Source organism: Dermochelys coriacea, chromosome 13 (genome assembly GCF_009764565.3).
Source record: "Dermochelys coriacea isolate rDerCor1 chromosome 13, rDerCor1.pri.v4, whole genome shotgun sequence".
Classification (NCBI taxonomy): Eukaryota; Metazoa; Chordata; order Testudines; family Dermochelyidae; genus Dermochelys; species Dermochelys coriacea.
Window position 1 is genome coordinate 30,095,938 of NC_050080.1, and position 22,571 is coordinate 30,118,508.

The window sequence follows — 22,571 nt, forward strand, 5'->3', positions numbered from 1 at the left end:
CTATGTGGCCTTATGTTGCACGTGGGGCTGTGTATCCCTTGTTAATTATTATTAATTAGCACCTCTCCTCTCAAATAACATCAGACAGCAGAGTGAATTGGGTCTCCCAATCCCCATATATGGCAGCTAATTACTGCAACACTCGCTTATAGAACTTGGGGGATTTATTAGGACACTGCACCAGTCAGGACCCTCTGGTGCATGAGAGCAGATTGGCTCATGACTTAGTTCCTGCTTTGCCCAGCACTCTGGAAATGTTCGGTGGCACCCCCTGCAGGAGGAGAGAGCAGCACTGCTCGGGGGTGCTGACCTCTCCCCTGCGTCCTTGCTGTGCTACCTGCCCCTGAGCGGAGAGGCTGCAGCCCACACGCCCTGGATGGTTTTGTTTGATGGGGGGCTTGGGAAAAGGGAGGCTAGCAGTGAGCTGATTTTGCTTGTCACACCAGGACCAGCCAGTCTGTCACTTCCAAGCCAATGATAATGTACATCATGGGTTAAAAATGGCCCCCATAGGAAACACCCAGACAAACACTTTGCTAACTAGAAGGTGAAATTCAAGTTTTAAATCTCTAGCGATAATTTAAAGTCAGCAAACTGGGAAATATGCTTAAACCCCAACCAACCCCCACTCTTGGAAAATACCCCAAATAACCTAAACTCTGCACCTGTACCCCTGGCCACCCTTCGCCCCCATTCCTGAGACGATGGTACACCAGTGCTGCATGCCTCCAATGCACTGCTATTCTAGGCACACAGCCATGGCTACCATTAACCCACTACACATGGGCCACCTCCCTGCCTGGCACCATCTGCAATATCCCTCCCCTTTCCCTTCATACACATGCCCAAGACTGACCAGCTCCTGCTTGGCTAGCCCTCACACCACACACTGGACTTTGGACAGCCATTTGCACCTTTTACTAGCCATAGGGCTCAGATCCCTGAGCCAGCAGAAGTGCTGAATTCTTATCTCACTGCAACTGGGCTATGTATCCTCCAATGTCTCAGCAGCACTGGCCATGGTTTCAGGTGTTTGCATCCACCAATGAAACACCAAGGTACAGGGTTTAAGGTATTTCAGCTATCAGGGTCCCTATGCAAATCACTATGATTTCCAGGGTTGAGTGTCAACTAGCAGCAATCCTGGCCATAGACACGCCTCTGCCTAGCATACAGGGTGCACAGCATGTGCCCTTACGGTTGTTTGGGGTTGGAATGTAACCTCAACTCTGAAGGTTCTGGTAACTGCAGTGTGCTCTGAAGGTTATTTTCCTGAGGTCACTGATCCAGATTAACTTCCTTAACTCCAGCTAGCACAGTTTCTAACCCCATCCCATCCTCTCTGTGTTGCTCTGAGATCACATTGAATCCAAGATAGCTGGCTGACAATATTGGAGCAGATGCAACAAAGATTGCCTTTGAAGGGATATGTTAGAGAAAACAGCTGTCTAGTTCACGTATAACCTTGAGAGGGGAGGGGCAGCTCCAACTGGATGGATTCATCCAGCCTTATTGACTGGGCTGCCCGCAGCCCACCAGGGGCTGGCAGCCCTTTGATTACATGGCTCTTTACATAATACTGTTATTCACAAGCACTTTACCCTCCGATGCAGAGCTGGACTGGGGGACCCTGGAGCACAGCACACTGGTCCGTTGGGCAGGTGTAACATGGGAGCAGGAGTTATATACTGCATAGCGGAGCCACTTGGGCTTTGGGTGATGATATTTTCGATGTACTGCTACCATTGTAAATGTAACTGTTTGTGCAGCACCCTAGCACCTCACTTCCCTTCCCCAGCACCCAGACAGAAACTGTTACCCATTGGGATTAGGGACGTGTTGTTGCTAAAACTCAGAGGCAAACGATCCAGATTTAAAGCGGCGGATGTGCGTGACAGAGTGAAACTAGGCTCCCGCGGTCAGGGTGAATCCACTCAGTGCTCTGGCCCCAAAGTTTAACAGGTTTCAGAGTAGCAGCCGTGTTAGTCTGTATTCGCAAAAAGAAAAGGAGTACTTGTGGCACCTTAGAGACTCACAAATTTATTTGAGCATAAGCTTTCATGAGCTTATGCATCCAATGAATGCATCCGATGAAGTGAGCTGTAGCTCACGAAAGCTTATGCTCAAATAAATTTGTTAGTCTCTAAGGTGCCACAAATACAAAGTTTAACAGTCACTCTCATTTAAATGAGGTACCCTCCCAAAGCAAGCATCCATTGGCATCTGGACTCAAAGGTCTGGTACTGAAGGCCTGTACTCAGGTCAATGCCTGAGGAAGTCAGCGAGAGCTCGGCCTGACCAGACACTGAGTAACTGCTTCAAGCCTGGCTCTTTTTAGACATTTCTGGTTTGCAGTGCAGCCTCTCACAGAGCCACAGCCTGGCAAGAGCTTCCAGCCCCCCTTCCACTGAGGCTTGCAGTGAACTGAGAGCTTAAGAAATTCCATCCCCAGGGCAGGGGATAGAAAATCCCAGCCTGACTCAATGCCCTGCAATGTGCAGATCCCAGTCCTGGCAACAGTGATCCCTCCACTGAGAGAGAAGCTGCTCTACAAAGAGACATGCAGCCTCCCTGGATCCTCTCAGCAACCGCAAGAGCACTTTCCAGCTGCAATACTGCCTTGTCACATCATCAAAACGCAATCCTGTACACATGGGCCTGATACTGATCTCATGTCAGTTTCACAATGATACCATTCCAGTGACATCATTGCTCAAGTTACTCTTGACTTGCACTGGCATAAGTGAGCTCAGAAAGGGCAAGCCGAGCCTCTCATTTGAGGATTGGCCCCTATTCTATGTAACACTTACCCCAGTTTTAGTGGCAGGAGATTGCTAGAAAAAGGAAAGAAAACTGTCTTTAGAATTCCAGAAGGGACAGGTCAGAATCACAGAAAGCATCAATTAAAAAAGCAGGGCATTAAAATTTAGTTACTAAAACGGTCCAAAAAAATCGAAGGATTAAATTTAAAAAAATACACCAAAAATATGTTAAATAGATTAGCTCAAGAAAAGGAAGAAAAGCACCAAAAAGCAGGAATAGTTAAATTCAAACCCAGGGAAGAGGAAAGGAAAACAATGCTGGAGAATTGCTTATCAAATACCTGAAACAGCCAGCCTGCTTCTGCAAGGGAAAGCAGGCTGGGGCATCAAGTATCCAGAAGAAATAAGCAATTGCAAGGGATCTCAAAAATAACCAACACCAAAGAAATGCGAGAAAGAATCAAAAGAAGAGCAAGAAAAAGCAGAAGCTGGACAAAGACCAAAAGAACAAAAAAGAGAAAAGGGGGGAAAAAGCAAAAAGCAAGGCTTAAAAGAGACAGGGGTGGAAATGGGGAGGAGGGGTCTGTCCCCTTTAGAGTATCTGAAAAAGAAAATATGTTGGGGTGAAAGAAAAGGTGGGCCCAAAAGACCCCAGTGTGGCTGATCCATTTGGTGAGCCACTTAAAAACTCCATTTCCCCAAGATCAATTGTTTCAAGCCTTGCTTGTTCAAAAGTCAAAGGAAAAGCAAAGCCCATGAGGGGCCAGATCCAAACACGTTTCCAAATGCAAAAAGTTACAAAAAAAAAGAATAAGAAAGAAAAAAAGAAAAAGAAAACAGCCAAAGTGTGTTTCAAATGAGGGTCTTACTCCTTTCTTGCCCGGCGTGTCGCCCAGGGCTGCGACAATGGCAAAGTACTGAATGACTCGCTTGGTGTTTACAGTCTTACCAGCACCAGATTCTCCGCTTAGGGTAACAGAAATACACAGATCAAGAAAATGAGGCAGAGTCAGGCAAAACCTTTACACAGAGACTCAGAAAACTAAGGACACGGCCCAGCCCCCTCTAACAGTGTCATGTAAAAGAAGTGAAACACCGAGGGAGGAGTTCAGCCCTGCCCAGCCCTGGGCAGTCCGTGATCCCTTCCCATTGGCTAACATGCTGCACGGGGGCAATGTGAGGGTTTCAGCCACTGGGTTCAGCCCCCGTGGTGCTGCACTGGCACAATTCCCTTGAACAGACAGGAAAAGCTGCTGGACTTTGCAGTGGAGTGAGTGATCTCCCCTGGTGTGAACCCAGTGCAAGCAGTGCCGCTGCCCATCTGGGCTTTGCCCGGCTGCATTAGGGGGCTGTAATGGGGCTTCTCCACCAGGGCAGCCCCCTCCCAGGCTGACACTGGGGCAAATCACCACTGCAGACATGGCCAGTGACTCCACGAAGAGCCAGGTGGGGAAGTCTCCCTCTCTCCAGGCTCCTCCTGGTCTGTTGCACACTTGGTATGAACTTCAGCGCTCCGGGGGCTCAGCAAGGAGCCTGCCCCCTCCTGCTACAGCTCAGGCTTTGACACTTTCACCCGCAGTTCCCTGGGGAGTGAGGGGCTTCTACGGTCTGTGGGACTTACTCTGCCCTCCCCCACCCCGCAGAGGGAGCCCACTCCAGTTTGCAGAGGAGGGCCAGGAGTCCAGGTGAGACCCAGGGGCTGGCTTCTTTAGCAGGCGGGCTGAGCAATTCCTGCTGCCCTGATCTGCACCGCCCGCGAGCACTGGCTCACGAGGCCTTGCAGTGATTTCATTCCTAGAGTTAGCTGCTCTTCTATTGTAATCCCAGATCACAAAGAGCAGGGATGGGTGTGGGGGGGAGCTGCCGCAGGACAAGAGCCAAGCATCTCTTGCCTCAGCCCCTGTGTTACCTAATTAGGCCATGGCTGAGGCTAAAAATGTCAGTGGCTCATGGCAGCAGGGTAGGGCCCTTCAGTGAACTTTATATAGCCCTCATCTATATGTCACTTGAACTTAACCTTGTCTGCCCCTCCCCCATCACCCTCCTGGGCCTGGCTGCCTCCCCTGCCCAGCAGTCCTGTTCAGGAGCACCATGCATGTTCCTTCCGGGGGCAGGCCTTAGCTCCCCCAGCTGTGGGCTAGCACCACTCTGCCTGTGGCCAGCCCCAGGGCTGGGAAACAGGTTGCTCCAGGGGACCATTTGGGAGATTCCTGCCCCGTGATGCCAGCAGCAACAAGTGCAGGGTGAGCAGCTGCCCTAGCCACTGTCACCAGACGGGCTGCCCTGGAGGGGCCCTGGGAGCCGATGGTGGGGATGTGAAGGAGACTTGCTTGGGGGTGGTGGCAGCCAGCGAGGCCTGATGGGGGCCTCATGAGGGGCCAGGTGGTCTGATGGCTGGTGAGGGGGTGCAGCTGGGGGCATCACATCTCACAGCGGGAAGGCTACCAGTCAATGGGTCAGTCCAAATGACAGGGGAGAGTAAACCACTGCCAGAGACTCTAAACACAACTTGTATCCTGCAGTGAGGGGCAGGAGAATTGGGTCCAGGAGCCTCACCCAGAGACACGTACAATGCAGGCAGGGAACAATGGCCAACAAAGGGAAGCATGGGTCACTTACGTGATGAGCATGGACTGGTTCTCACGATCTGGAAAAGAAAGAGCCAGTGTTAGACTGAAATGCACCAAGAGAGCCTGGCGCTCTGAGAACTCTCCAGGGCTGCCGTGGGTCTGGGCTTTCCCTGTTTATCCACAGCCACACCTGGCTGGTCAGTGACCATGGGTATTCCCCCTTCATCCACAGCCTGTCCTGGCTGGTCAGTGACCATGGTATTTCCCCTTCATCGACAGCCTGTCCTGGCTATCAGTGACCATGGGTATTCCCCCTTCATCAATAGCCTGTCCTGGCTGGTCAGTGACCATGGGTATTCCCCCTTCATCCACAGCCCGTCTTGGCTGGTCAGTGACCGTGGTATTCCCCTCCCGGCTGGTCAGTGACTGTGGTATTCCCCTTCATCCACAGCCCCTCCTGGCTAGATTGGCAACTATGTTCACTTGACTTATTAATACCAAGCTTTCCCAGTGTGAAAGGTCCAAAATGAGGCTGTGAGTGCAGGAGTTCCCTCAGGCTCCAGGGGACTGGCACCCCTGGGAAGAAGTATCCTGGTGTCTGGACATTTCTAGAGTGTTTCTTTTTATCCTGCTGTATCTTCCCCTCCTTCTCTGGACCTGGCCCCACAGCATGAGCCTGAGCCAGCCCACTGTGCTGCCAAGGCCCTGGCCCTGGCACTGCCGGAGCAGCCCAGGGTCCATGCAGGTAGGTGCCCTTTCTCCTCACCACGCTGACTGTCCAGCTAAGGTAATGTATGGATCATTTTCCCTTTTAGGGGATTGTTACACAGCACTGCTGGTTCAGAACAGCTAAATCCCAGGGCCACGTGTGGTGATCCCTCAAGATACAGGCTCTGACACCCACCCAGAGTCTGTTTTGCTGGAGGAAAGGTCTATTGGTTACTGATTTACTGAGTATTGCCTGTAATCAGTGTTTTTAACTGTAGTCCCAAACTCCCGTTCTGAGCCCAGTCCAGACACAAACGGTCGGGTTTATCCGGAGCTGGGTTTGATCCCGGCCCATCTCCGCTACTGTGCATTAGTTTCCTCTTGTGAGGTGATGCCCCAATGCCCTCCCCTGTAGCATTCCCCCTCCCACTGAACAAGGTCTGGCCTCCGCTGGGGGGCGAGCACAGGGAGGAGAGGGAGGAAAGATAGACGCTTACTGCGCAACATGTCGTTGTAGGCGTTGTCCGCAATGGAGTAGATGTGGGGCGGGACCTCTGATCTCCGCTTGCCCTTATAGGCTGCTACCACGGGGGAGGTGTAGACTGGCAGCCACTTGTAGGGGTTTATGGTGACACAGAACAAACCTGAATAGGTCTGAGAGCAGAGAGGAGGCAAGTGAGTGCAGAGGGACCCAGCTGCCTCAACACAGCAGAACAAAGATTCTTCAAAGCCACCGGGCTCACGTAGTGAGGGAGCACAGAGCTAGAGATGCCGCAATGGAGCCCACTTGTCTGCACCATGCTGCTTCCTTAGTCTATTACAGAACAGGGATGCAACCAGCCTTAACAGCGACATCCCCTTGTGCTGCCAACCTACCTTATCTTAATGGTGACATTCCTCCCCCCACGGGCAGCAGGTCTATCCATCGCTACCCCCTCCTCACAGGCAGCTGGCCTTTGTCAGTGACATCCCTCCTAGAAAGCCACCTTTAGCATCTCCTCTGGAGGTCCTCGAGGAAGCCAGCTTTAGCCTTATCTAGAAATCCTTCCAGCGTTAGGAATTTTGGGAAGCATTGTGAATTGTGTTTCATTTTGCAGACTCCCTGGTGAATGAGTCTCTTCACCTGGCATCCCGAGATCAGCCCGGGGGCTTATTTCGTTTTAATATGTTTTCCAAGTGAGTCTAATCAGTACACGTAAATCTATACCTCTATCTACCTATATCTGCCTGGGGATTTCTAATGCATCCATATGACTTCCATGTCATGAGGAATACTGAATGGGTGTGGGTTCCTGAGGCATGACAAATCCAGGGCATGTCCTGATTCGACATGACCCTGGCTGGGATCGCCAGTAATCTGGGGCAATCAAGGGGAGAAATCTGTGGTAGTTTTGAGTTGGTGCCATTTCAATCAGCATTGACTCTCACTGTGCTGGCCAGGGCTCTACGTGTCACCTTCACGCCCTGTACCAGCTTCACTTACATAGATCATCCAGTGGGAGTAGCGGCGCTTCAGGTTATACAGCACTGAGGCCTCGTTGAGGTGCGTGAGCATGGCCATGTCCTCAATCATATCGAACTTGGGAGGGTTCATCTGCTGGATGTCATCCTCCTTGACAACCCGGGTCTGCAGGGAGGAAGCAAAGAAGGGGAGCCTGAGTTTGTCCTTGGTTCCTTCCAGCCAGGACCAGGCTTTGCAGTCGCCATTAGCATTGACAGGGCACCATGCTGTTTGCTCCCATCTGTTGTGCAGAGGGCTTGATTCTGATCTCATTTACACTAAGGTAAATCCTGATGATGGAAGCACTCCAGATTCACTTCAATGTAAAGGGACGCAGCATCTGGCCCAGTCTTGTGTCTGGGCCTCAGACCCTCCTGTGACTCTCTGAGGCCAGATTCTAGCTGCCCTGGCAGTGTCTAAGGAGAGTGCAGATCTCTGATGCCATCCCCTCACCCTCGGCCCGGTCTCCATCCCTGCTTTCCTCCCGAGGGCAGGCAATGAGACATCTTTGCTCAGCTGGGCACAGGTGCCCCCACACTGGGGAGGAGGCTCAATGCCTGAATACATCGGTGGGGATTCTTTGGAAAAGCAGGGTTTGGACTTTGTCAAGGGGAGAATGACACAAATGACCTAATATGGATCCGGAACACAAGGGGACGAGGGGTATTTGCTGGATATCTGAGCTCATGCCACAAGAGAGCACCGGCAGGAGACAATTGTGCCGGAGACCGAGGGCATGTCTACGCTAGAAGTGCTACATTGGCATGGCTGCACCAGTGTCACTGCAGCACGTCAGGTGAAAATGCTCTGTGCTGACGGGAGAGCGCTCTCCCATCAATGTAATTACTGCACCTCCGCGAGAGGCAGATGCTTTGTTGGCAGGAGAGCATCTCCCATCGACATAGCATTGGTGTGGACAGCGCTTAGGTCATAGAATCCTGACCTCAGGAGGTCATCTAATCCAACCCCCTGCTCAAAGCAGGACCAATCCCCAATTTTTGCCCCAGTTCCCTAAATGGCCCCCTCAAGGATTGAATTCACAACCCTGGATTTAGCAAGCCAATGCTCAAACCACTGAGCTATCTCTCCCCCACTGGAATGTGGTTGCTGGTGGGGGGAGGAGTCTTTTTCACACCCCTCAGTGACATAAGTGGTAGTGGAGACCTGCTCTGAGGGCTGAGCTCGTTCCACTCCAGAGGAGTCCCCAGCACTGCTCTGAGAATGCACCCTGTGACTGTGGCTCTGTCTGGCTCCGCAGACATGCTCCCCCCGGGTCAGAGCCAGAGCACAGGGGAGCCTACATGGCAAAACAGGGTGATCGCTGCTGTCTGCTTCCTTCATCCTGCACAGCCAGCCCTGCTCAAACATGCCGCCCCACCCCACCCCGCAGGGTTTTTCCAGAGGGACACACAGCTAATGGAGGACAAGCCAGGACACCATATGAAGCTCCTGCCAGGGCAGAGCAATGTGAGGGTGGAGGAGGGCACAGGACTGAGAAGGGCCATGGAGTGATCAGCATTTCACCCTCCCCCACCACACATCGCCAGCTCTCATGCCACTCCACTTCCCCGGGACAAGTGGCCTTGCTGTCCACACCCCAGCTGCCAATCCCTTCCCTGTGCCATCTGCCTCTGGCCAGATCTCCCAGCTGCCAACCATGTCACCCTGGTGATGAGCATCTGGCCAGACTCCCCTACTACCTGCCAAAATTGCCATGTTCCTACCCCCCAGGCATGGACTCCTTCTTACTTCTCGGGGAAGGTTATTGTACTGTCTGAGAATCCACCACGAGAGATCAGAAATACAAGAAGGCATGCTCTAGGACATGGGCCTGCCCTGGGCCCCGGCACATGGCCCGGCTGCTCTAACAGCTCTTCTCCATCCAATGCTACAGCTCAGTGCTGAGTGCTCCTGCTGCTATGGGCCTTACTCCTTTCATGGGCAGTGGGGCCATGGGGCAGTACGGTTACGTGTCGTCTCAAAGAATATGGTGCAGGAGCGTTAAACAGCTGACATGTACAGACCATCTCTTGTCACTGTCTTCATTTAAATCTATACATCTAAGTACTGGAATAGCTCTCAAATTCCGCCTCTGTGCCTGATTGGGAGAAGGTGAATTTAGCACAGGCCACTGTTAATCAGACTTGAAGAAAAGAGAGTTTCATTGCCACTATTAGGTGAATTAGAGAGAAAGTCTAGTAGTTAAAGCAGGGAACTGGATCTCAGGACTCCTGGGTTCTAATCCAGGCTCTGCCCTAGATTCTGTGGCCCTTCGTCAGTCATTTTTACCCTCCCTGTGCCTCAGTCTTTGTCTGCATCAACACTTGTCAGCAAAACTTTTGTCGCTCAGAGGTGTGGACAGTGCTATGCCGGTGGGAGCCGCTCTCCCATCCACATAGCTACCATCGCTTATGGGGGTGGTTTAATTATGCTGATGGGAGAGCGGCTATTCAGGAAAGCTTACAGCTGTGCCACTAGTGTAGACATAGCCTAAGTCTCACTAGCTATAAAATAGGGCTAATAATATCGGCTGATTTCACAGCCTGGTGGTGTGACACGGTTCATGAATTGTTTGTAAGAAGAACCTGGGGCTAATTCTCCTCTGATTTATTCTGGTGTAAATCAGGATTAATGCCATCAGAGTCAGTGTAATGACACTAATGTAAATCCAGTGTAATCAAGATCAGAATCGGACCCTTCATAATCCTGCTCTTGCATATACTGGTGCAACCCCACTGTACTAACTAGTCTAGCCCTGGTTTAACCAGAAGCAGAATTTAGGCAGGCTTAGACTAGATCGGATTTAGATAGACCTGCTTGGAAAAATTTTGTCACAACAGGATTCTGTTAGAAAATGCCAGTGCAATGAAACAGATTTATTTTTTTTTGCTTAAATTGTATTGATTTTGATGAAGTCTCAGTTAGAAAAAAATGGAAATAAAAGTTTTGAAAACACCAAAGCGTCCCATTTTGAGTTTCATTTTGAAATGCCTTTTTGTTTTGAAATTTACTTTATTTTATATTTTTTTAAAATTAAAAAAGGTTGAAATCGAAGGAAACTTATTGAAATAAAATGTCTCGGTTGACCTGAAAGAGTTTTGGAGGGCATTTCATTTTGTGAAATACTTCGGCGTTTTGACTTTTTGTTACAATTCAGAATGAAAGTTGTTTTGAAATCTCGAAACTTTTCCCTGGGACAGAAAATCTGTTTTCCAACCAGTTCAAGATTTTGACAGATGTAAGCTATTGCTCATTTCATTGACTAGCACCATAGCAATGCAAACAAAGAAATACATAGTTCACTGTATACATAGGACATGAATCTCTATTCAGTTACTCCAGTTTTACATTGGTGTTACTCTGTTGAGTAGTGGTGTTACACTGGAGTAAAAAGAAAAGAAGGACTTGTGGCACCTTAGAGACTAACAAATTTATTTGAGCATAAGCTTTCATGAGCTACAGCTCACTTCATCAGATGCATTCAGTGGAAATGCTCAAATAAATTTGTTAGTCTCTAAGGTGCCACAAGTCCTCCTTTTCTTTTTGCGGATACAGACTAACACAGCTGCTACTCTGAAAACTGGCATAAAACTGTTCTAATGGAGTGGAGAATCCAGCCCAGAAATTATTTTTACCATATATTATTTTGGTAAATAGAAATTGACTGGAGCAGATTGTGAGCTTACACCCGCATAGATCTGGAGTATCTCCACTGAGTTCCATTGGTCTCATTCTGATCTCCCAGCTACCTATACTGGTGTAACTCCATTGATTTTTGAGGACTCACTCCTGATTGCCACTGGTGTAAATGAGGTCAGGCCCAATGGATTGACATGGGTGGAGTAGAGTTCAGAATCTGGCTGTATGTGTATAACAATTTAATAACCTCTTAGTCATATGTATCTAAACACTATAATGAAACTGAGGTACCCAGATACTGCAGCACTGAGTGCTATGGTGATCCCTCTAAGCAATGTAGTTAGTTCATTAAAATATTGATCTTTGGACAAAGTCTGCTCTCTATAGTATTGGTGTAAATTCAGAGTAACTCCAGATTTGCACCAGTTCCCCTTATTTCCTGCTTTGAATGGTTTTCTCTCAGGATTGACTGAATAATTTTGTCCAAGGGAGCAACTGGCTGTTTGCAAACTGAGCAGACTTCTCCTGTTGGCTGTTGTTACAGCTGTTAAGATGCCAGCTGATCATTGGGGCTGGGGAAACCCTACTGTCATTCTGTTGTTTAGAGAAGACTTTTTGAAACTGAACATTTGATGCTGGTTTATTGAAGCCTTGACATGTTTGGCAAGTCAGATAGCACATTGTTACTGAGTACATTACGGTGTAACAAAAGCCATTTACACTACTGAGCTGACTGATCCCAGGTTGATCACTTAAGTAAGAACTTGTCTAGTTTCAGAGATGAGCTATTCACACATACGCCCCCCAACCCTTGCATTCCTTTCCTCTGTGCTTCTTTCCGCGTTTCTATGGCTGCCCTTTGAAAACCAAAAATCAAGATTGTTTTGCTTACGTCTTTATTTTTGGTTTCCACGGTGACTTTGCCACCAGCGATTTCTTTGATTTCAACCTCGACATAGGCTTCCTTGTCATCTGGGATCCAAGCTCGTTTCTTTCCTTCAGGTCCAAAAGAAAAGAGAAGAAAACTCAGTCTGAAGCAAAGGGAACTGTTTGCTCTTGTCAATAGCTTTCAGAGAGTGTTAAGAACACAAACTAGCAATATTAAGGGACATTTGTTTTTTCCTTCCAGTGTTTGTGGTCATTTGACCAGGATTCCCTGGGAGTTTTATGCTGGATGCTTGTTTAATTTTCCCCAATTAATGCTAAGATTGACTTTGGTCTGTTATTTGCTGCATTTTTGGAGACTCATGTGGAAAACACAGTTTAGGGAATACAAAATTTGCCCCCCCCCCCCAATTTATTTATTAGCCCTCCAAAATTTATCCTGGCACAAACCCAGGGCTTTTTTATCCCTGGCACACTCTAGCTGTGCAGCAATGGCAATCAAATATGATACTGGAACTAGTGGAAGGATAATGTGAAGAATCTGTCACCCAAATCTATGATGATCCCCGTTCATCACCAAAGTGAAATGGGAAGAGGGCTTTGCGGAGATCTATTTCTGTGGAACAGGCATTGCTGGCTCCCTCAGTCCTTTTGGGCACTTTACCTAGGCACAGATAAACAGCCACCTTGTTACCCTCCACACGGAGAACCACAGTGACTGCCAAAAGCAGCTGCTGCCTTTCACTAATACTGAGTTATTCTGGTCCTCTGACTTCTTACCAGTGAGCACAAGAGCAGGGCTGCAGGTGGGGGGATTCCACTGCGGCAGGAGCATATGGGAAGCATGGGACAAAATGATGCTACAAGACCCTACCAGGGTCCACAACACTGGGAAGGGAGCTGGAATACTCTGCAAACCAGGCCATGGACATGAGAGCCCCTGTGACCAGCACGTGCCATGCTCAAAGGTGCTGCTGATCTTACCATCGAATGCGATGGTTTGAAGCTTGAGCTGCTCCGTGTAGCTCTTCCGGAGGAAGTCAGCAGCCTCCCCGAATTCGCTTAAGTCCATCATAGTTATTTTGCCTGCTGGGAGGGAGAAGACTGGGCAGAAAAGAAAGAAGAAGCCAAAGACTTGTGAGCCCTGAAAAGGAGGGAAAGTAGAGACAAGGAGTCAGTCCAGAGAGACAATGCCTGTCCAAAGGCTGCTTACAGAGGGCAGGTACAATTTTCAAACACATGATGAACTTAAGCGGGCCCAGGAGAATAAAAGCAGTAATAAACAGCCCCAGATCTGCCAAAGTAATTACTAACCACACGGTACGCCTGCCATCTATATTACAATGCACATCTCGCCTGTCTCTCTTAGTGGGTGGAAACTGAGCTTCGATCCTGAGTCTGCTGAAATCTACCCACTGCACATTTGGATTTCTGTCAGCAGCCAAGATGGCAAAGAGAAGCCTGCTTTTCACGATCACCTCTGGCAGCGCAGTTCCTGTTCTGGAGCCCCTCTGAGACAGACACCACTTTTGCAAACCCCATAAGAATACAAGGGTCCCTGCTCCAAAGTTAATATTGGAGTGGAGAACAGGAAAAAGAAGAGTGAGAGTGTTAACCCCTGAAAGCTCTTGAGTGCCTTCCAGGTGGCTGCCATAGCAGTTGCACTGACAAGCAATATTATTGCATTATTTCCTATCCTCCAGACAATACAATACCATGCAACAGAACTGAGAAACCCCGCATTGATACAGACATTGTAACAAGCGCTGGTACCAGGAACTTCCCAGATTTCCCAGATCTCATTAAATATGCACTTTCCTACGTCCCTCTCTATCTTGGAGACAGGCTGCTCTGACCCACCCTCCCTGCATTCCCCAGTTAGTACTCAGTCCTGTCTCTCTGGAGCTCCTGTCCTGCTGGTGGGGAAGCGGGTTAGCAGCACAGAGAAGCATGCACACAGACATGCTCTTTATTACCAACCTTGGTTATAGGACTGAATGGCTGTGGGTGTGCAGTGAAGCCCCTTTTTATTGTGTCTGTCAAGGTCAGAGTGGGAAGAGATATGTCAGAAATTCCCATGTGTCACGTCCACGCAGCTCCATTGGTGCTGCTGTCCTCCTGCCCAGAGAGACACAAAAGGCAAACCTCGCTTTTATCTCACTGTGAATGCGGGCTGGTTATTTTTACTCCTGTATTGTCAGGCGAGTACAAAGGCAGAGGGAGGCTCCAGTCTTGGGAGTCAGCACCGCTCTCCAAGCCAGCCTGTGCCTTGCTGATCTGCAGGGGACAGAGATACAAGGGCTCTACCTCTCTCCTCTGCCTTCACCTGACATTGTCTGTGTCTTGCCACACGCCTCAGTGCCAGGAGAAGCACAGCCTGGGTGGGCACAATGGCTCCCACACTGATCTCGAAGCCACACTTGCCCCGAGCTTTTTCCTCTGCCTTTCCCTGGGCCAAGCTCTCTCTGATTTCAGTGGGCATAGAACTAAGGAAGGCGTACATGTTTGGACCAGTAGGTTTAGCTCTTTTCTGCTATCCTTCTTCTCACAGGGCTCAGGTAGGTTCCTGGGAAGGTAATTGACTCTGGAACGTTTGGCACCCAGTGTTAGACCCCCCAAAAACCTTTTCTCTTGCTGGAGCAGAATCGCCATAGGTGATATTTTAAAGAAAAAGGGACCAAATCTCCCATTGCACCATGGCGACCCCACTGAATTCAGTGAGGCCAGTTGAATGAAAGCACCATTTACTCAGATACTGTCTGCAGTACAGATGGGCTGTAGCCTTGAAATCTGCACCAAGATATGAACTGTCGATAGTGATGAGCTCCAGTGAGTTGGCTCAGCCCCTTGGTGATACACCAGCTAGCTCTGAAATCCAACTGGGCTTCTGGATCCAAACTGCCCCAGATTTCAGAGGGGTCTTAGGATCTGGGATTGTTCTGTGTGGCCAGGTCTAGCTGATAAAACTGAAGCTCTCCCAACCCTGACGCAGCCTCAGTGGTCGTATAAGAGCAGATCACTGGGCAACTAACAAACAAAGATTTGATACTTAACATGCAACAGGGTAGCTGCGTAAATGAGTACAGCTCAGTCACTGCACTTCCTGAAAACCATATCAAATGGAGATGATAGGGCTGGTCAAGGCCAGTAGCTGAGGTCTGGGATCACCCTGGGATGTGGGGCATCGGGATCCACTACCCCAGTTTTGGGATCTCCTGTTATCAGGAAAAGCCGGGTAATAGTAATGGGGAATTCAATTATTAGAAATAAAGAGAGTTGAGAGTTGTGATGACCAGGAGAACCGCTTGCCAGGTGAGAAGGTTGCAGATCTCACAAGATATCTAGACAAACTTATGTGGAGTGCTGAGGAGGAGCCGATGATCGTGGTATGTGAAGGTACCAGTGACACAGGGAAAGGTAGGAGACAGGTCCTGGAGGTGACTAGGTAAGAGATTGAAAACCAGGACCTTCATAGTAGCATTCTCTGAAATGTTTCCAGTTCCACACACAGGGCCAGTTAGACAGGCAGAACTGCAGGGTCTCACTGTGTGGATGAGACGATGGTATAGGGACGAGGGGTTTAGATTTATTAGGAACTGGGGAAAGGGGCACCCTCTACAGGAAGGATGGGCTCCATCTAAACCAAAATGGAACCAGATTGCTAGCATGTAAAATTAAAAAGGTTGTAGACATGGGTGGCAGGTATCAAAGGCGGGAGGGGAGGGACTGTGCCTCCCCAAACAGCTCTGTGTGGTCCTGCCCACACTCTGCTCCCAGGCCTCCTCCTGCTTCCCAGCAGTCTGCAGCTGGGGTGAGGGCACCACACTGGCTGGCTGCCCAACACTCTGGAGCTGGGGGTGTGGACCGCACCGCCTGCCTACCCGGCGCTCCAGGGTTGGAGTGGGGGGCCATGCCACCTGCCTGCCCAGCACTCCAGGACTTGCAGGGGGGCTGCACCACCCGTCTGCCTGGAGCTCCAGGGCTTGGGGATGAAAGGGTGGCCCAGGGCTAAGAGGGGGCTCTAGCAGCAGCAGGAGGGGTGGGGCCTTGGGCAGAAGGGGTGGGCCACGCTGGGGGCTAGCCTCCCTGTGCCCAGGGTTCACCTTCCACCCATGGTTTTAGAGGATTTTTTAAACTAAGGGCTGGGGGAAAGCCAACAGGTATGGAGGGCACATGGTCTGGGTGCAGACGTCCCTTAGTGATGAATTTATGAAAGGAGGAAGTCTATATCCTAGTAAAGAGGATAGGAAAGAAGCTGGTAAAGTACAGGTAGGAGCCAGTGAGGAACAGTCAAGTGTAAAAGAGTCACATTTATATATAGCACCTGAAGGCAAGCCACTGAATATTGACAAAATGTACTACTGCTTATATACAAATGCTAGAAATTGAAATACTAAAGATGGGTGAACTAGAGTGCCTGGTATGAAATGAGGATATTGATAGCACAGGCATCACGGAAGCTCGGCGGAATGAGGATAGTCCTTTGGACACGCTTAATACTAGGGTACGAAATACACAGGAAGGACAGGGTAGTTTATGCTAGTGGGGGAGTGGCACCATGTGTTAAAATGGCACAGAGTCAAATAAGGCAAAAATCTTAGATAGAACAAACCATCCCGTAGAATCTCCAGGGATAGAAATTCCAGGCTCGAATACTAAGAGTACAGCAGTAGGAATATATCCCCAACCACTCCTATGCTGGTAACAGTGATGGTGAAATACTGGAGGAGATTAGAGCAGCTACAGAGAGGCCCCTACAGAGCCCTCGAGCCCCAGATTTGAAAAGCTACTAGGCAGCTAATGGCTATATGCTGCCCCACTGTAACCAGCTTGTACTTTATAGCCCACAATGGACACAGACCATGGGAAGTCCCGCCTCAAGGGGTCTGACAGGCAGCAGCCCCATGGCCCCTGATTGGTCCCCTGCCCTATATAAATCCCAGGGGCATTCCAGGAAGTGTCCAGGTAGCAGTGTGGCTTTCTTGTAGCTGCTATGATCATTCCTGTTCCTGGCTTTGACCTTGGCTTTAGTTGGACTTTGCCTCCAGATCGTGACTTAGACCCTTGGTATTGACCCTGGTCTGGAACCTGACTACACACTTTGCTGCTACTCCCAGCCTCAGGTTTGATCCTGCTCTGATGCTTGGTCCCAAGAACTGTCCTTGATAGGATCCTGACAGCTACAAAAGCAGAAACTGCAGTAATAATGGGTGATTTTAACTACCCTCATATTGACTGGGTACATGTCAGCTCAGGGTGTGATGCAGAGGTAAAATTTCTAGACACCATTAACAACTGTTTCTGGAGCAGCTAGTTCTGGAACCCATCAGGAGAGAGGAAATTCTGGATTTAGTTCTAAGTAGCGCACAGGAGGTCCAAGAGGACACTAGAGCTGAACTGCTTGGCAATAGTGACCATAATGTAATTAAATTTAACATCCTTTTGAGGGGGAAAATACTAAAGAAACCCACCACAGTAGCATTTAACTTCAAAAAGGGGAACTACACAAAAATGAGAAAGTTAGTTAAATGGAAATGAAAAGGAACAGTCACAAGAGTGAAATGCCTGCAAGCTGCATGGGATTGATTTAAAAACACTGTAACAGAGGCTCAAACTAAATGTATACCCTAAATAAAAAGAAAGACAGTAAGAGGATCAAAAAATTGCCACCTTGGCTAAACAGCAGAGGCAAAATGGCATCCTTTAATAATTAGATGTCAAATCCTAGTGAGGAAAATAGAAAGGAGCATGAATGCTGGTAAGTCAATTGTAATAGTATAATAAAGCAGACCAATCAAGAATTTGAAGAGCAGCTAGCTAAGGGCATACAAATTAACAGAAAAAAAAAGTAAGTACATCAGAATCAGGAAGCCTCCCAAACAATTCAGTGGGATCACTGAATGATCAAGGTGCTAAAAAAAAGGAAGACAAGGCTATTGTGGAGAAGATAAATGAATTCTTTGCATCAGTCTTCACAGCAGATGTGGAGGGAGATCCCCAAACCTGGGCCATTCTTTTTAGGTAACAAATGTGAGAAACTGTCCGAGACTGAGGTATCAGTATGGAAGGTTTTGGAACAAACAGATCAAATTAGACAGTAATAAGGCACCAGGACCAGATGGCATCACCCAAGAGTTCTTGAAGGAGATCAAATATGAAATTGCAGAACCACTAACTTTAGTATGTAACTTATGGCTTAAATCAGCCTCTGTACCAGCTCCAGAGATGATCCTGACAATTACAGGCTGGTAAGAATAATTTGAACTATAGCAAAAGAAAAAATCATCAGACACATAGGTAAACATGATATGTTTGGGAATAGTCAACATGCCTTTTGTAAAGGGAAATCATGCCTCACCAATCTATTAGGATTCTTTCAGGGAGTTAAGCATCTGAACAAGGACGATGCTGTGGATACAGTGTATTTGGACTTTCAGAAAGCCTTTGACAAGGTCCCTCACCAAGCAGTCACGGAATCAGAGGGAAGGTCCTCTCACAGATCAGTAACAGAAAACAAAGGGTAGAAATAAATGGTCCATTTTTCAGAATGGAGGGAGGTAAATAGTGGGATACATAATAGTGTACAGGGACCTGTGATGATCAACGTATTCATAAATGATCTGGAAAAGGGAGTGAACAGTAGGGTGGCACAATTTGCAGACCACACAAAATTACTCAAAATAGTTGAGTCCAAAGCTGACTGAAGAGTTACAAAGGGATGTCACAAAACTGGTGACAAAATGGCAGATGAAATTCAACGTTGTTAAATTCAAAGTAATGCATATTGGAAAAAATAATAACAACAATACATATATATAAAATGATGGGGTCTAAATTAGCTGTTACCACTCAAGAAAGAGATCTTGGTGTCATTGTGAATAATTCTCTGAAAGCATCCTCTCAATGTCCATTGGCAGCCAAAAAAGCAAACCAAATGTTAGGAAAGGGATAGATAAGAGAGAAAATATCATAATACCGCTGTATAAATCCAAGCAGTTCTAGTCAGCTCATCTCAAAAAAGACATATTAGAATTGGAAAAGGTGCAAAGAAGGGCAATACAAAGATTAAGGGTATAGAACAACTTCCATACTCGGAGAGATCAAAAAGACTGGGGCTGTTCAGCTTGGAAAAGAGAGCACTAAAGAGGGATATGACAGACGTCTATAAAGTCAGGAATGGTGTGGAGAAGGTGAACAAGGAAGTGTTATTTACCCCTTCACACAACAGTGTGAACCAGGGGTCACCCAATGTAATTAATAGGCAGCAGGTTTAAAACAAAAGGAAGTATTTCTGCACAGTCAACCTGTGGCACTCATTGCCGGGGGGATGCTGTGAAGACCAAAGGTACAATGACTTAAAAAAATAATTAGATAAATTCGTGGAGGACATCAGTGGCTGTAAGCCAAGAGGGTCATGGATGCAATCCCATGCTCCGGATGTCTCTAAACCTCCAACCACCAGAAGCATCTGGCACTGACCACTGTCAGAGAGAGGATACCGGGCTAGACGAATGGTTGGTCTGACCCATATGGTCATTCTTATGATCCAGTCCCCCAGGTCTGGCATCCCCTGAGCCATGGGGGCATAGGGATCCCGTCTTATCAGGTCTCCACCTCCCTGCGCTATGAGGCTTCTTGACCCATAGTGCTGGAGCTAGATCAGTCTGCTAGATTTGATCCCAATCTCAGAACAGGCCAGAGTCTGTTTCTGGACCTTGGCAGTGAAACGTGGCCCACACACTGTGGATGTCTGCTGGCAGGCTGGCTCACAGGCTTCCCCCACACTGCACTGTCTGGGAGAGGGGCACACAGACACTGCTGGGAGTTGTAGTTGTGATGAGTGGGGCTGACAGCAGGGCAGCGTTTAGCATTTCAGGGGGCTGGGCTGGTTTTAGCACCTTTGGTTTGGCGTGTTTAAGAAGGAAGCCAGAATAGGCATGTTTCCACCAGTGTATACCAGCACATGAGAAATGTACCCGCTCCTCCAAAGCCAGGCCCTTCTGAGACAGCCATGGTGGCTCATGGACATTGTCATGTGGCAAAGAGCAGCACCCTTTGTAATCCAGCCCTAGTCACAAAAAGTCAGGGGTCCAAATCCAGCTGCTCTGCTGGCTGCTGTTCGCTATCCATCACTCAGACATGTCCTCTGGCAAGTCAGAGGATAGGCATTGTTTGCAAAGCAGCTTCACTTCTTGGCTGATACCAAGACGTTTTTACCCACGTGTGTCCATGGGCACATGGGTCCTGACCCAGGCACATGCACAACAAACAGCAGCAGCCTCTGAAGCAGCAAATACCAGCAGAGCTGCCCACTCAGACCTCTTTTAACCCAGAGTGTATGGCTACAAGTGTGCGTGGCAGGGGCCATGCCCAGACTTTGCCCAACCCAAGGCCAGGAGCCACTGGAATAAGGATGCGTTGCCATGGAATGCACTACAGAACTCACTGTGGCCACCCAGTGTGCATAGTGGGCCCCTCTGGTAGAGCTACTCAGGGGGAGTAAGGCTGGTGGCAGCAGGCCCATAACTTGCCTGAATATGGTGGGGGGTTTGATCCCAGAGGTGACCTGTTCCTCTTGGTCTCCCTCCATTGTAGTCTCTGCTAAGGGGCACACTTAGACTGACTTTTTTTTTAATTAATCTATAGACCACATGTTTATCAGCTCTCTCCCCCTTCTCTGAACACTCCTGTCTGAGGATCCAGAAGGCACTCTAATAATCGGACACAAAGAAAATGCATCTCAGACTCTTCAGTGTGAGATTCTTTTCTTATCACTTTTTCTTATGCTGTCGCTCTAGTTCCCCACATAGTGCCTCCAGCCCCTGTCTTTCTGTCTCTCTCTCTCTCTCTCACATCCTGCGGCTCTTCCATGTGATTTTTCTCCTATGCCAGGTTTGGTTGTATTCCCAATGTCCCCATGGCACAGACAGCATTACCACTGAACCTTTGGCCAATATTTGCTTCCTCGTTTACACCTTCTGTTAAGACTGGGGCTTTGAGTCGAGTATTCAGGTTCGGCATCCTGGGATCTCAGCCCAGCTGGACAGACTGTGGGCATGGCCAGGTCTAGTAATGATAACCATTTCCACTTTCTGGATGTTACCACTAGTGGCTTTTCTAATACATATATGGCCTCTGCTGGTACCAGAATATACCCAGTGGGGGTGGGAAAAAAGTAATGGCCTTAGTTTCCTGGGTATTTTTACCTTCCAGGTGTCTGCGATGGAACCTAAAATAACCTGTTCGCTTGAGAGTTTGCTCTCACCAAGAAGAATCTACCTTCCCTAGCCAAGAATGGCTTCAGTGTTCTGGGTTTGGCTGGGAGAGCATCCAACCCTCTTCCTAGGGAGGCAGTGTGGCCAACTGGATAGCGTTTGGCACTGGGCATTAGGAGACCTGAGGTCTGTTCTTGGCTCTGCCACTAGTATGTTGAGCGACCCTGGCAAGTTACTTTGTTTTTCTGTACCTCAGTTTCCCCTGCTTGAGGTCTATGATAATAACGAGAGATTAATTATTAGTCACTTTGCTGAAGCATAGAATCTCTGCTTTAGCCAATTATCAGTTAATGTTCATCCCTGTCCAGGGTGAAAATGATTTGTTAAAAATCCAAGGGCCTGACCCGCAGCCTATGGACGTAAGTGGGAGACATTGGAGAGGCCCCATATCTCCCTATTGATGCATTTCTGTCTCTCCACCTCCCAGTTCAGAGACATCCTTGGCAGACTCCACCTCGGGCTAGTGACCCTCGGGCTACATTGCTGTGCTGTGCTACGCTCTGCAGGAGGAGGGGAGGGAGACAAAGGGTACATGGTGATGATACATTGCAGTGGCAGAGCGTGGGTGAAACACCACTGAAGTTACACTGGAGAATTGGGTCCTATACAGCCACAGGCCCAGATAGTTAAAGGTATTTAGGTGTCGCTGTGCTCAGCGTTGCAATGTCTAACTGATTTAGGAGCTTAAAGCTCATTTTCAAAAGGGGTTTCGGCACCAAAATCCCATGGATGGCTGGAGTTTTGGCTGAGCCCCTTTAAAGCCTGGCTCGAAGAGCTGTCCTACCGCTAACTCCTCCAGCTGCCCAGCCCCCACAGGCAGGTCACATTTAGCCTCGCTTAGCAGCTGAGGCACAGGGAGGCATGTGCCTCTCACGAGGTCGCTCAGCACGTCTGCTGCAGACCCAGGGCTGGAGCCAGCCCAGACCATGCACGTTCCCCCAGGCGCTGCGGCCTCCCCTGGTGCATGCACCGTGGCTGAGCAGCCACCGTCCCCAGCTCAGCCCCTCCACTGCATTAGTGCTAAGGCCGGTGTGCTTTGGGTGACTCCTGCTGCTGTTACCGCCAGGTCCAGTTCCTTCCCCGCCGCACAGACGTTCTGCTGGGCCGCCCGAAGGGAGCAGGGAAGGGGAAAGGGAATCCAGCAGCTGCGGGAGGGAATCCCTTTGGCTCAGGCTTGGTCGAGCCAGAATGTGCGCTGTGGTTCTGGCACTGTGGGGAACTCGGCGATGTG

General features: G+C 48.9%; 1 protein-coding gene across 3 annotated transcripts in view; it reads right to left on the bottom strand.

The window, feature by feature from the left end:
- MYH7B (myosin heavy chain 7B) overlaps window positions 1-14,060 on the bottom strand; it is a 52,671-nt gene extending 38,611 nt beyond the window's left edge. For 2 of the 3 annotated variants that reach the window (XM_043495850.1, XM_043495849.1), the window contains exons 1-2: window positions 5,382-5,409; window positions 2,811-2,834 (exon numbers count right to left, since the gene is read on the bottom strand). Coding sequence is in view for 1 of the 3 variants with exons in the window: in XM_038369289.2 (XP_038225217.2) it covers window positions 2,811-2,834; window positions 3,632-3,728; window positions 5,382-5,409; window positions 6,538-6,694; window positions 7,524-7,667; window positions 12,073-12,176; window positions 13,050-13,140 (645 nt within the window). In the remaining 2 variants the exon portion in view is untranslated. Of the gene's footprint in view, window positions 1-2,810; window positions 2,835-3,631; window positions 3,729-5,381; window positions 5,410-6,537; window positions 6,695-7,523; window positions 7,668-12,072; window positions 12,177-13,049; window positions 13,210-14,045 lie in introns of those variants that run through there. The other variant, XM_038369289.2, reaches the window with a different exon arrangement.
- Between the last annotated feature and the right edge of the window lie 8,511 nt (window positions 14,061-22,571).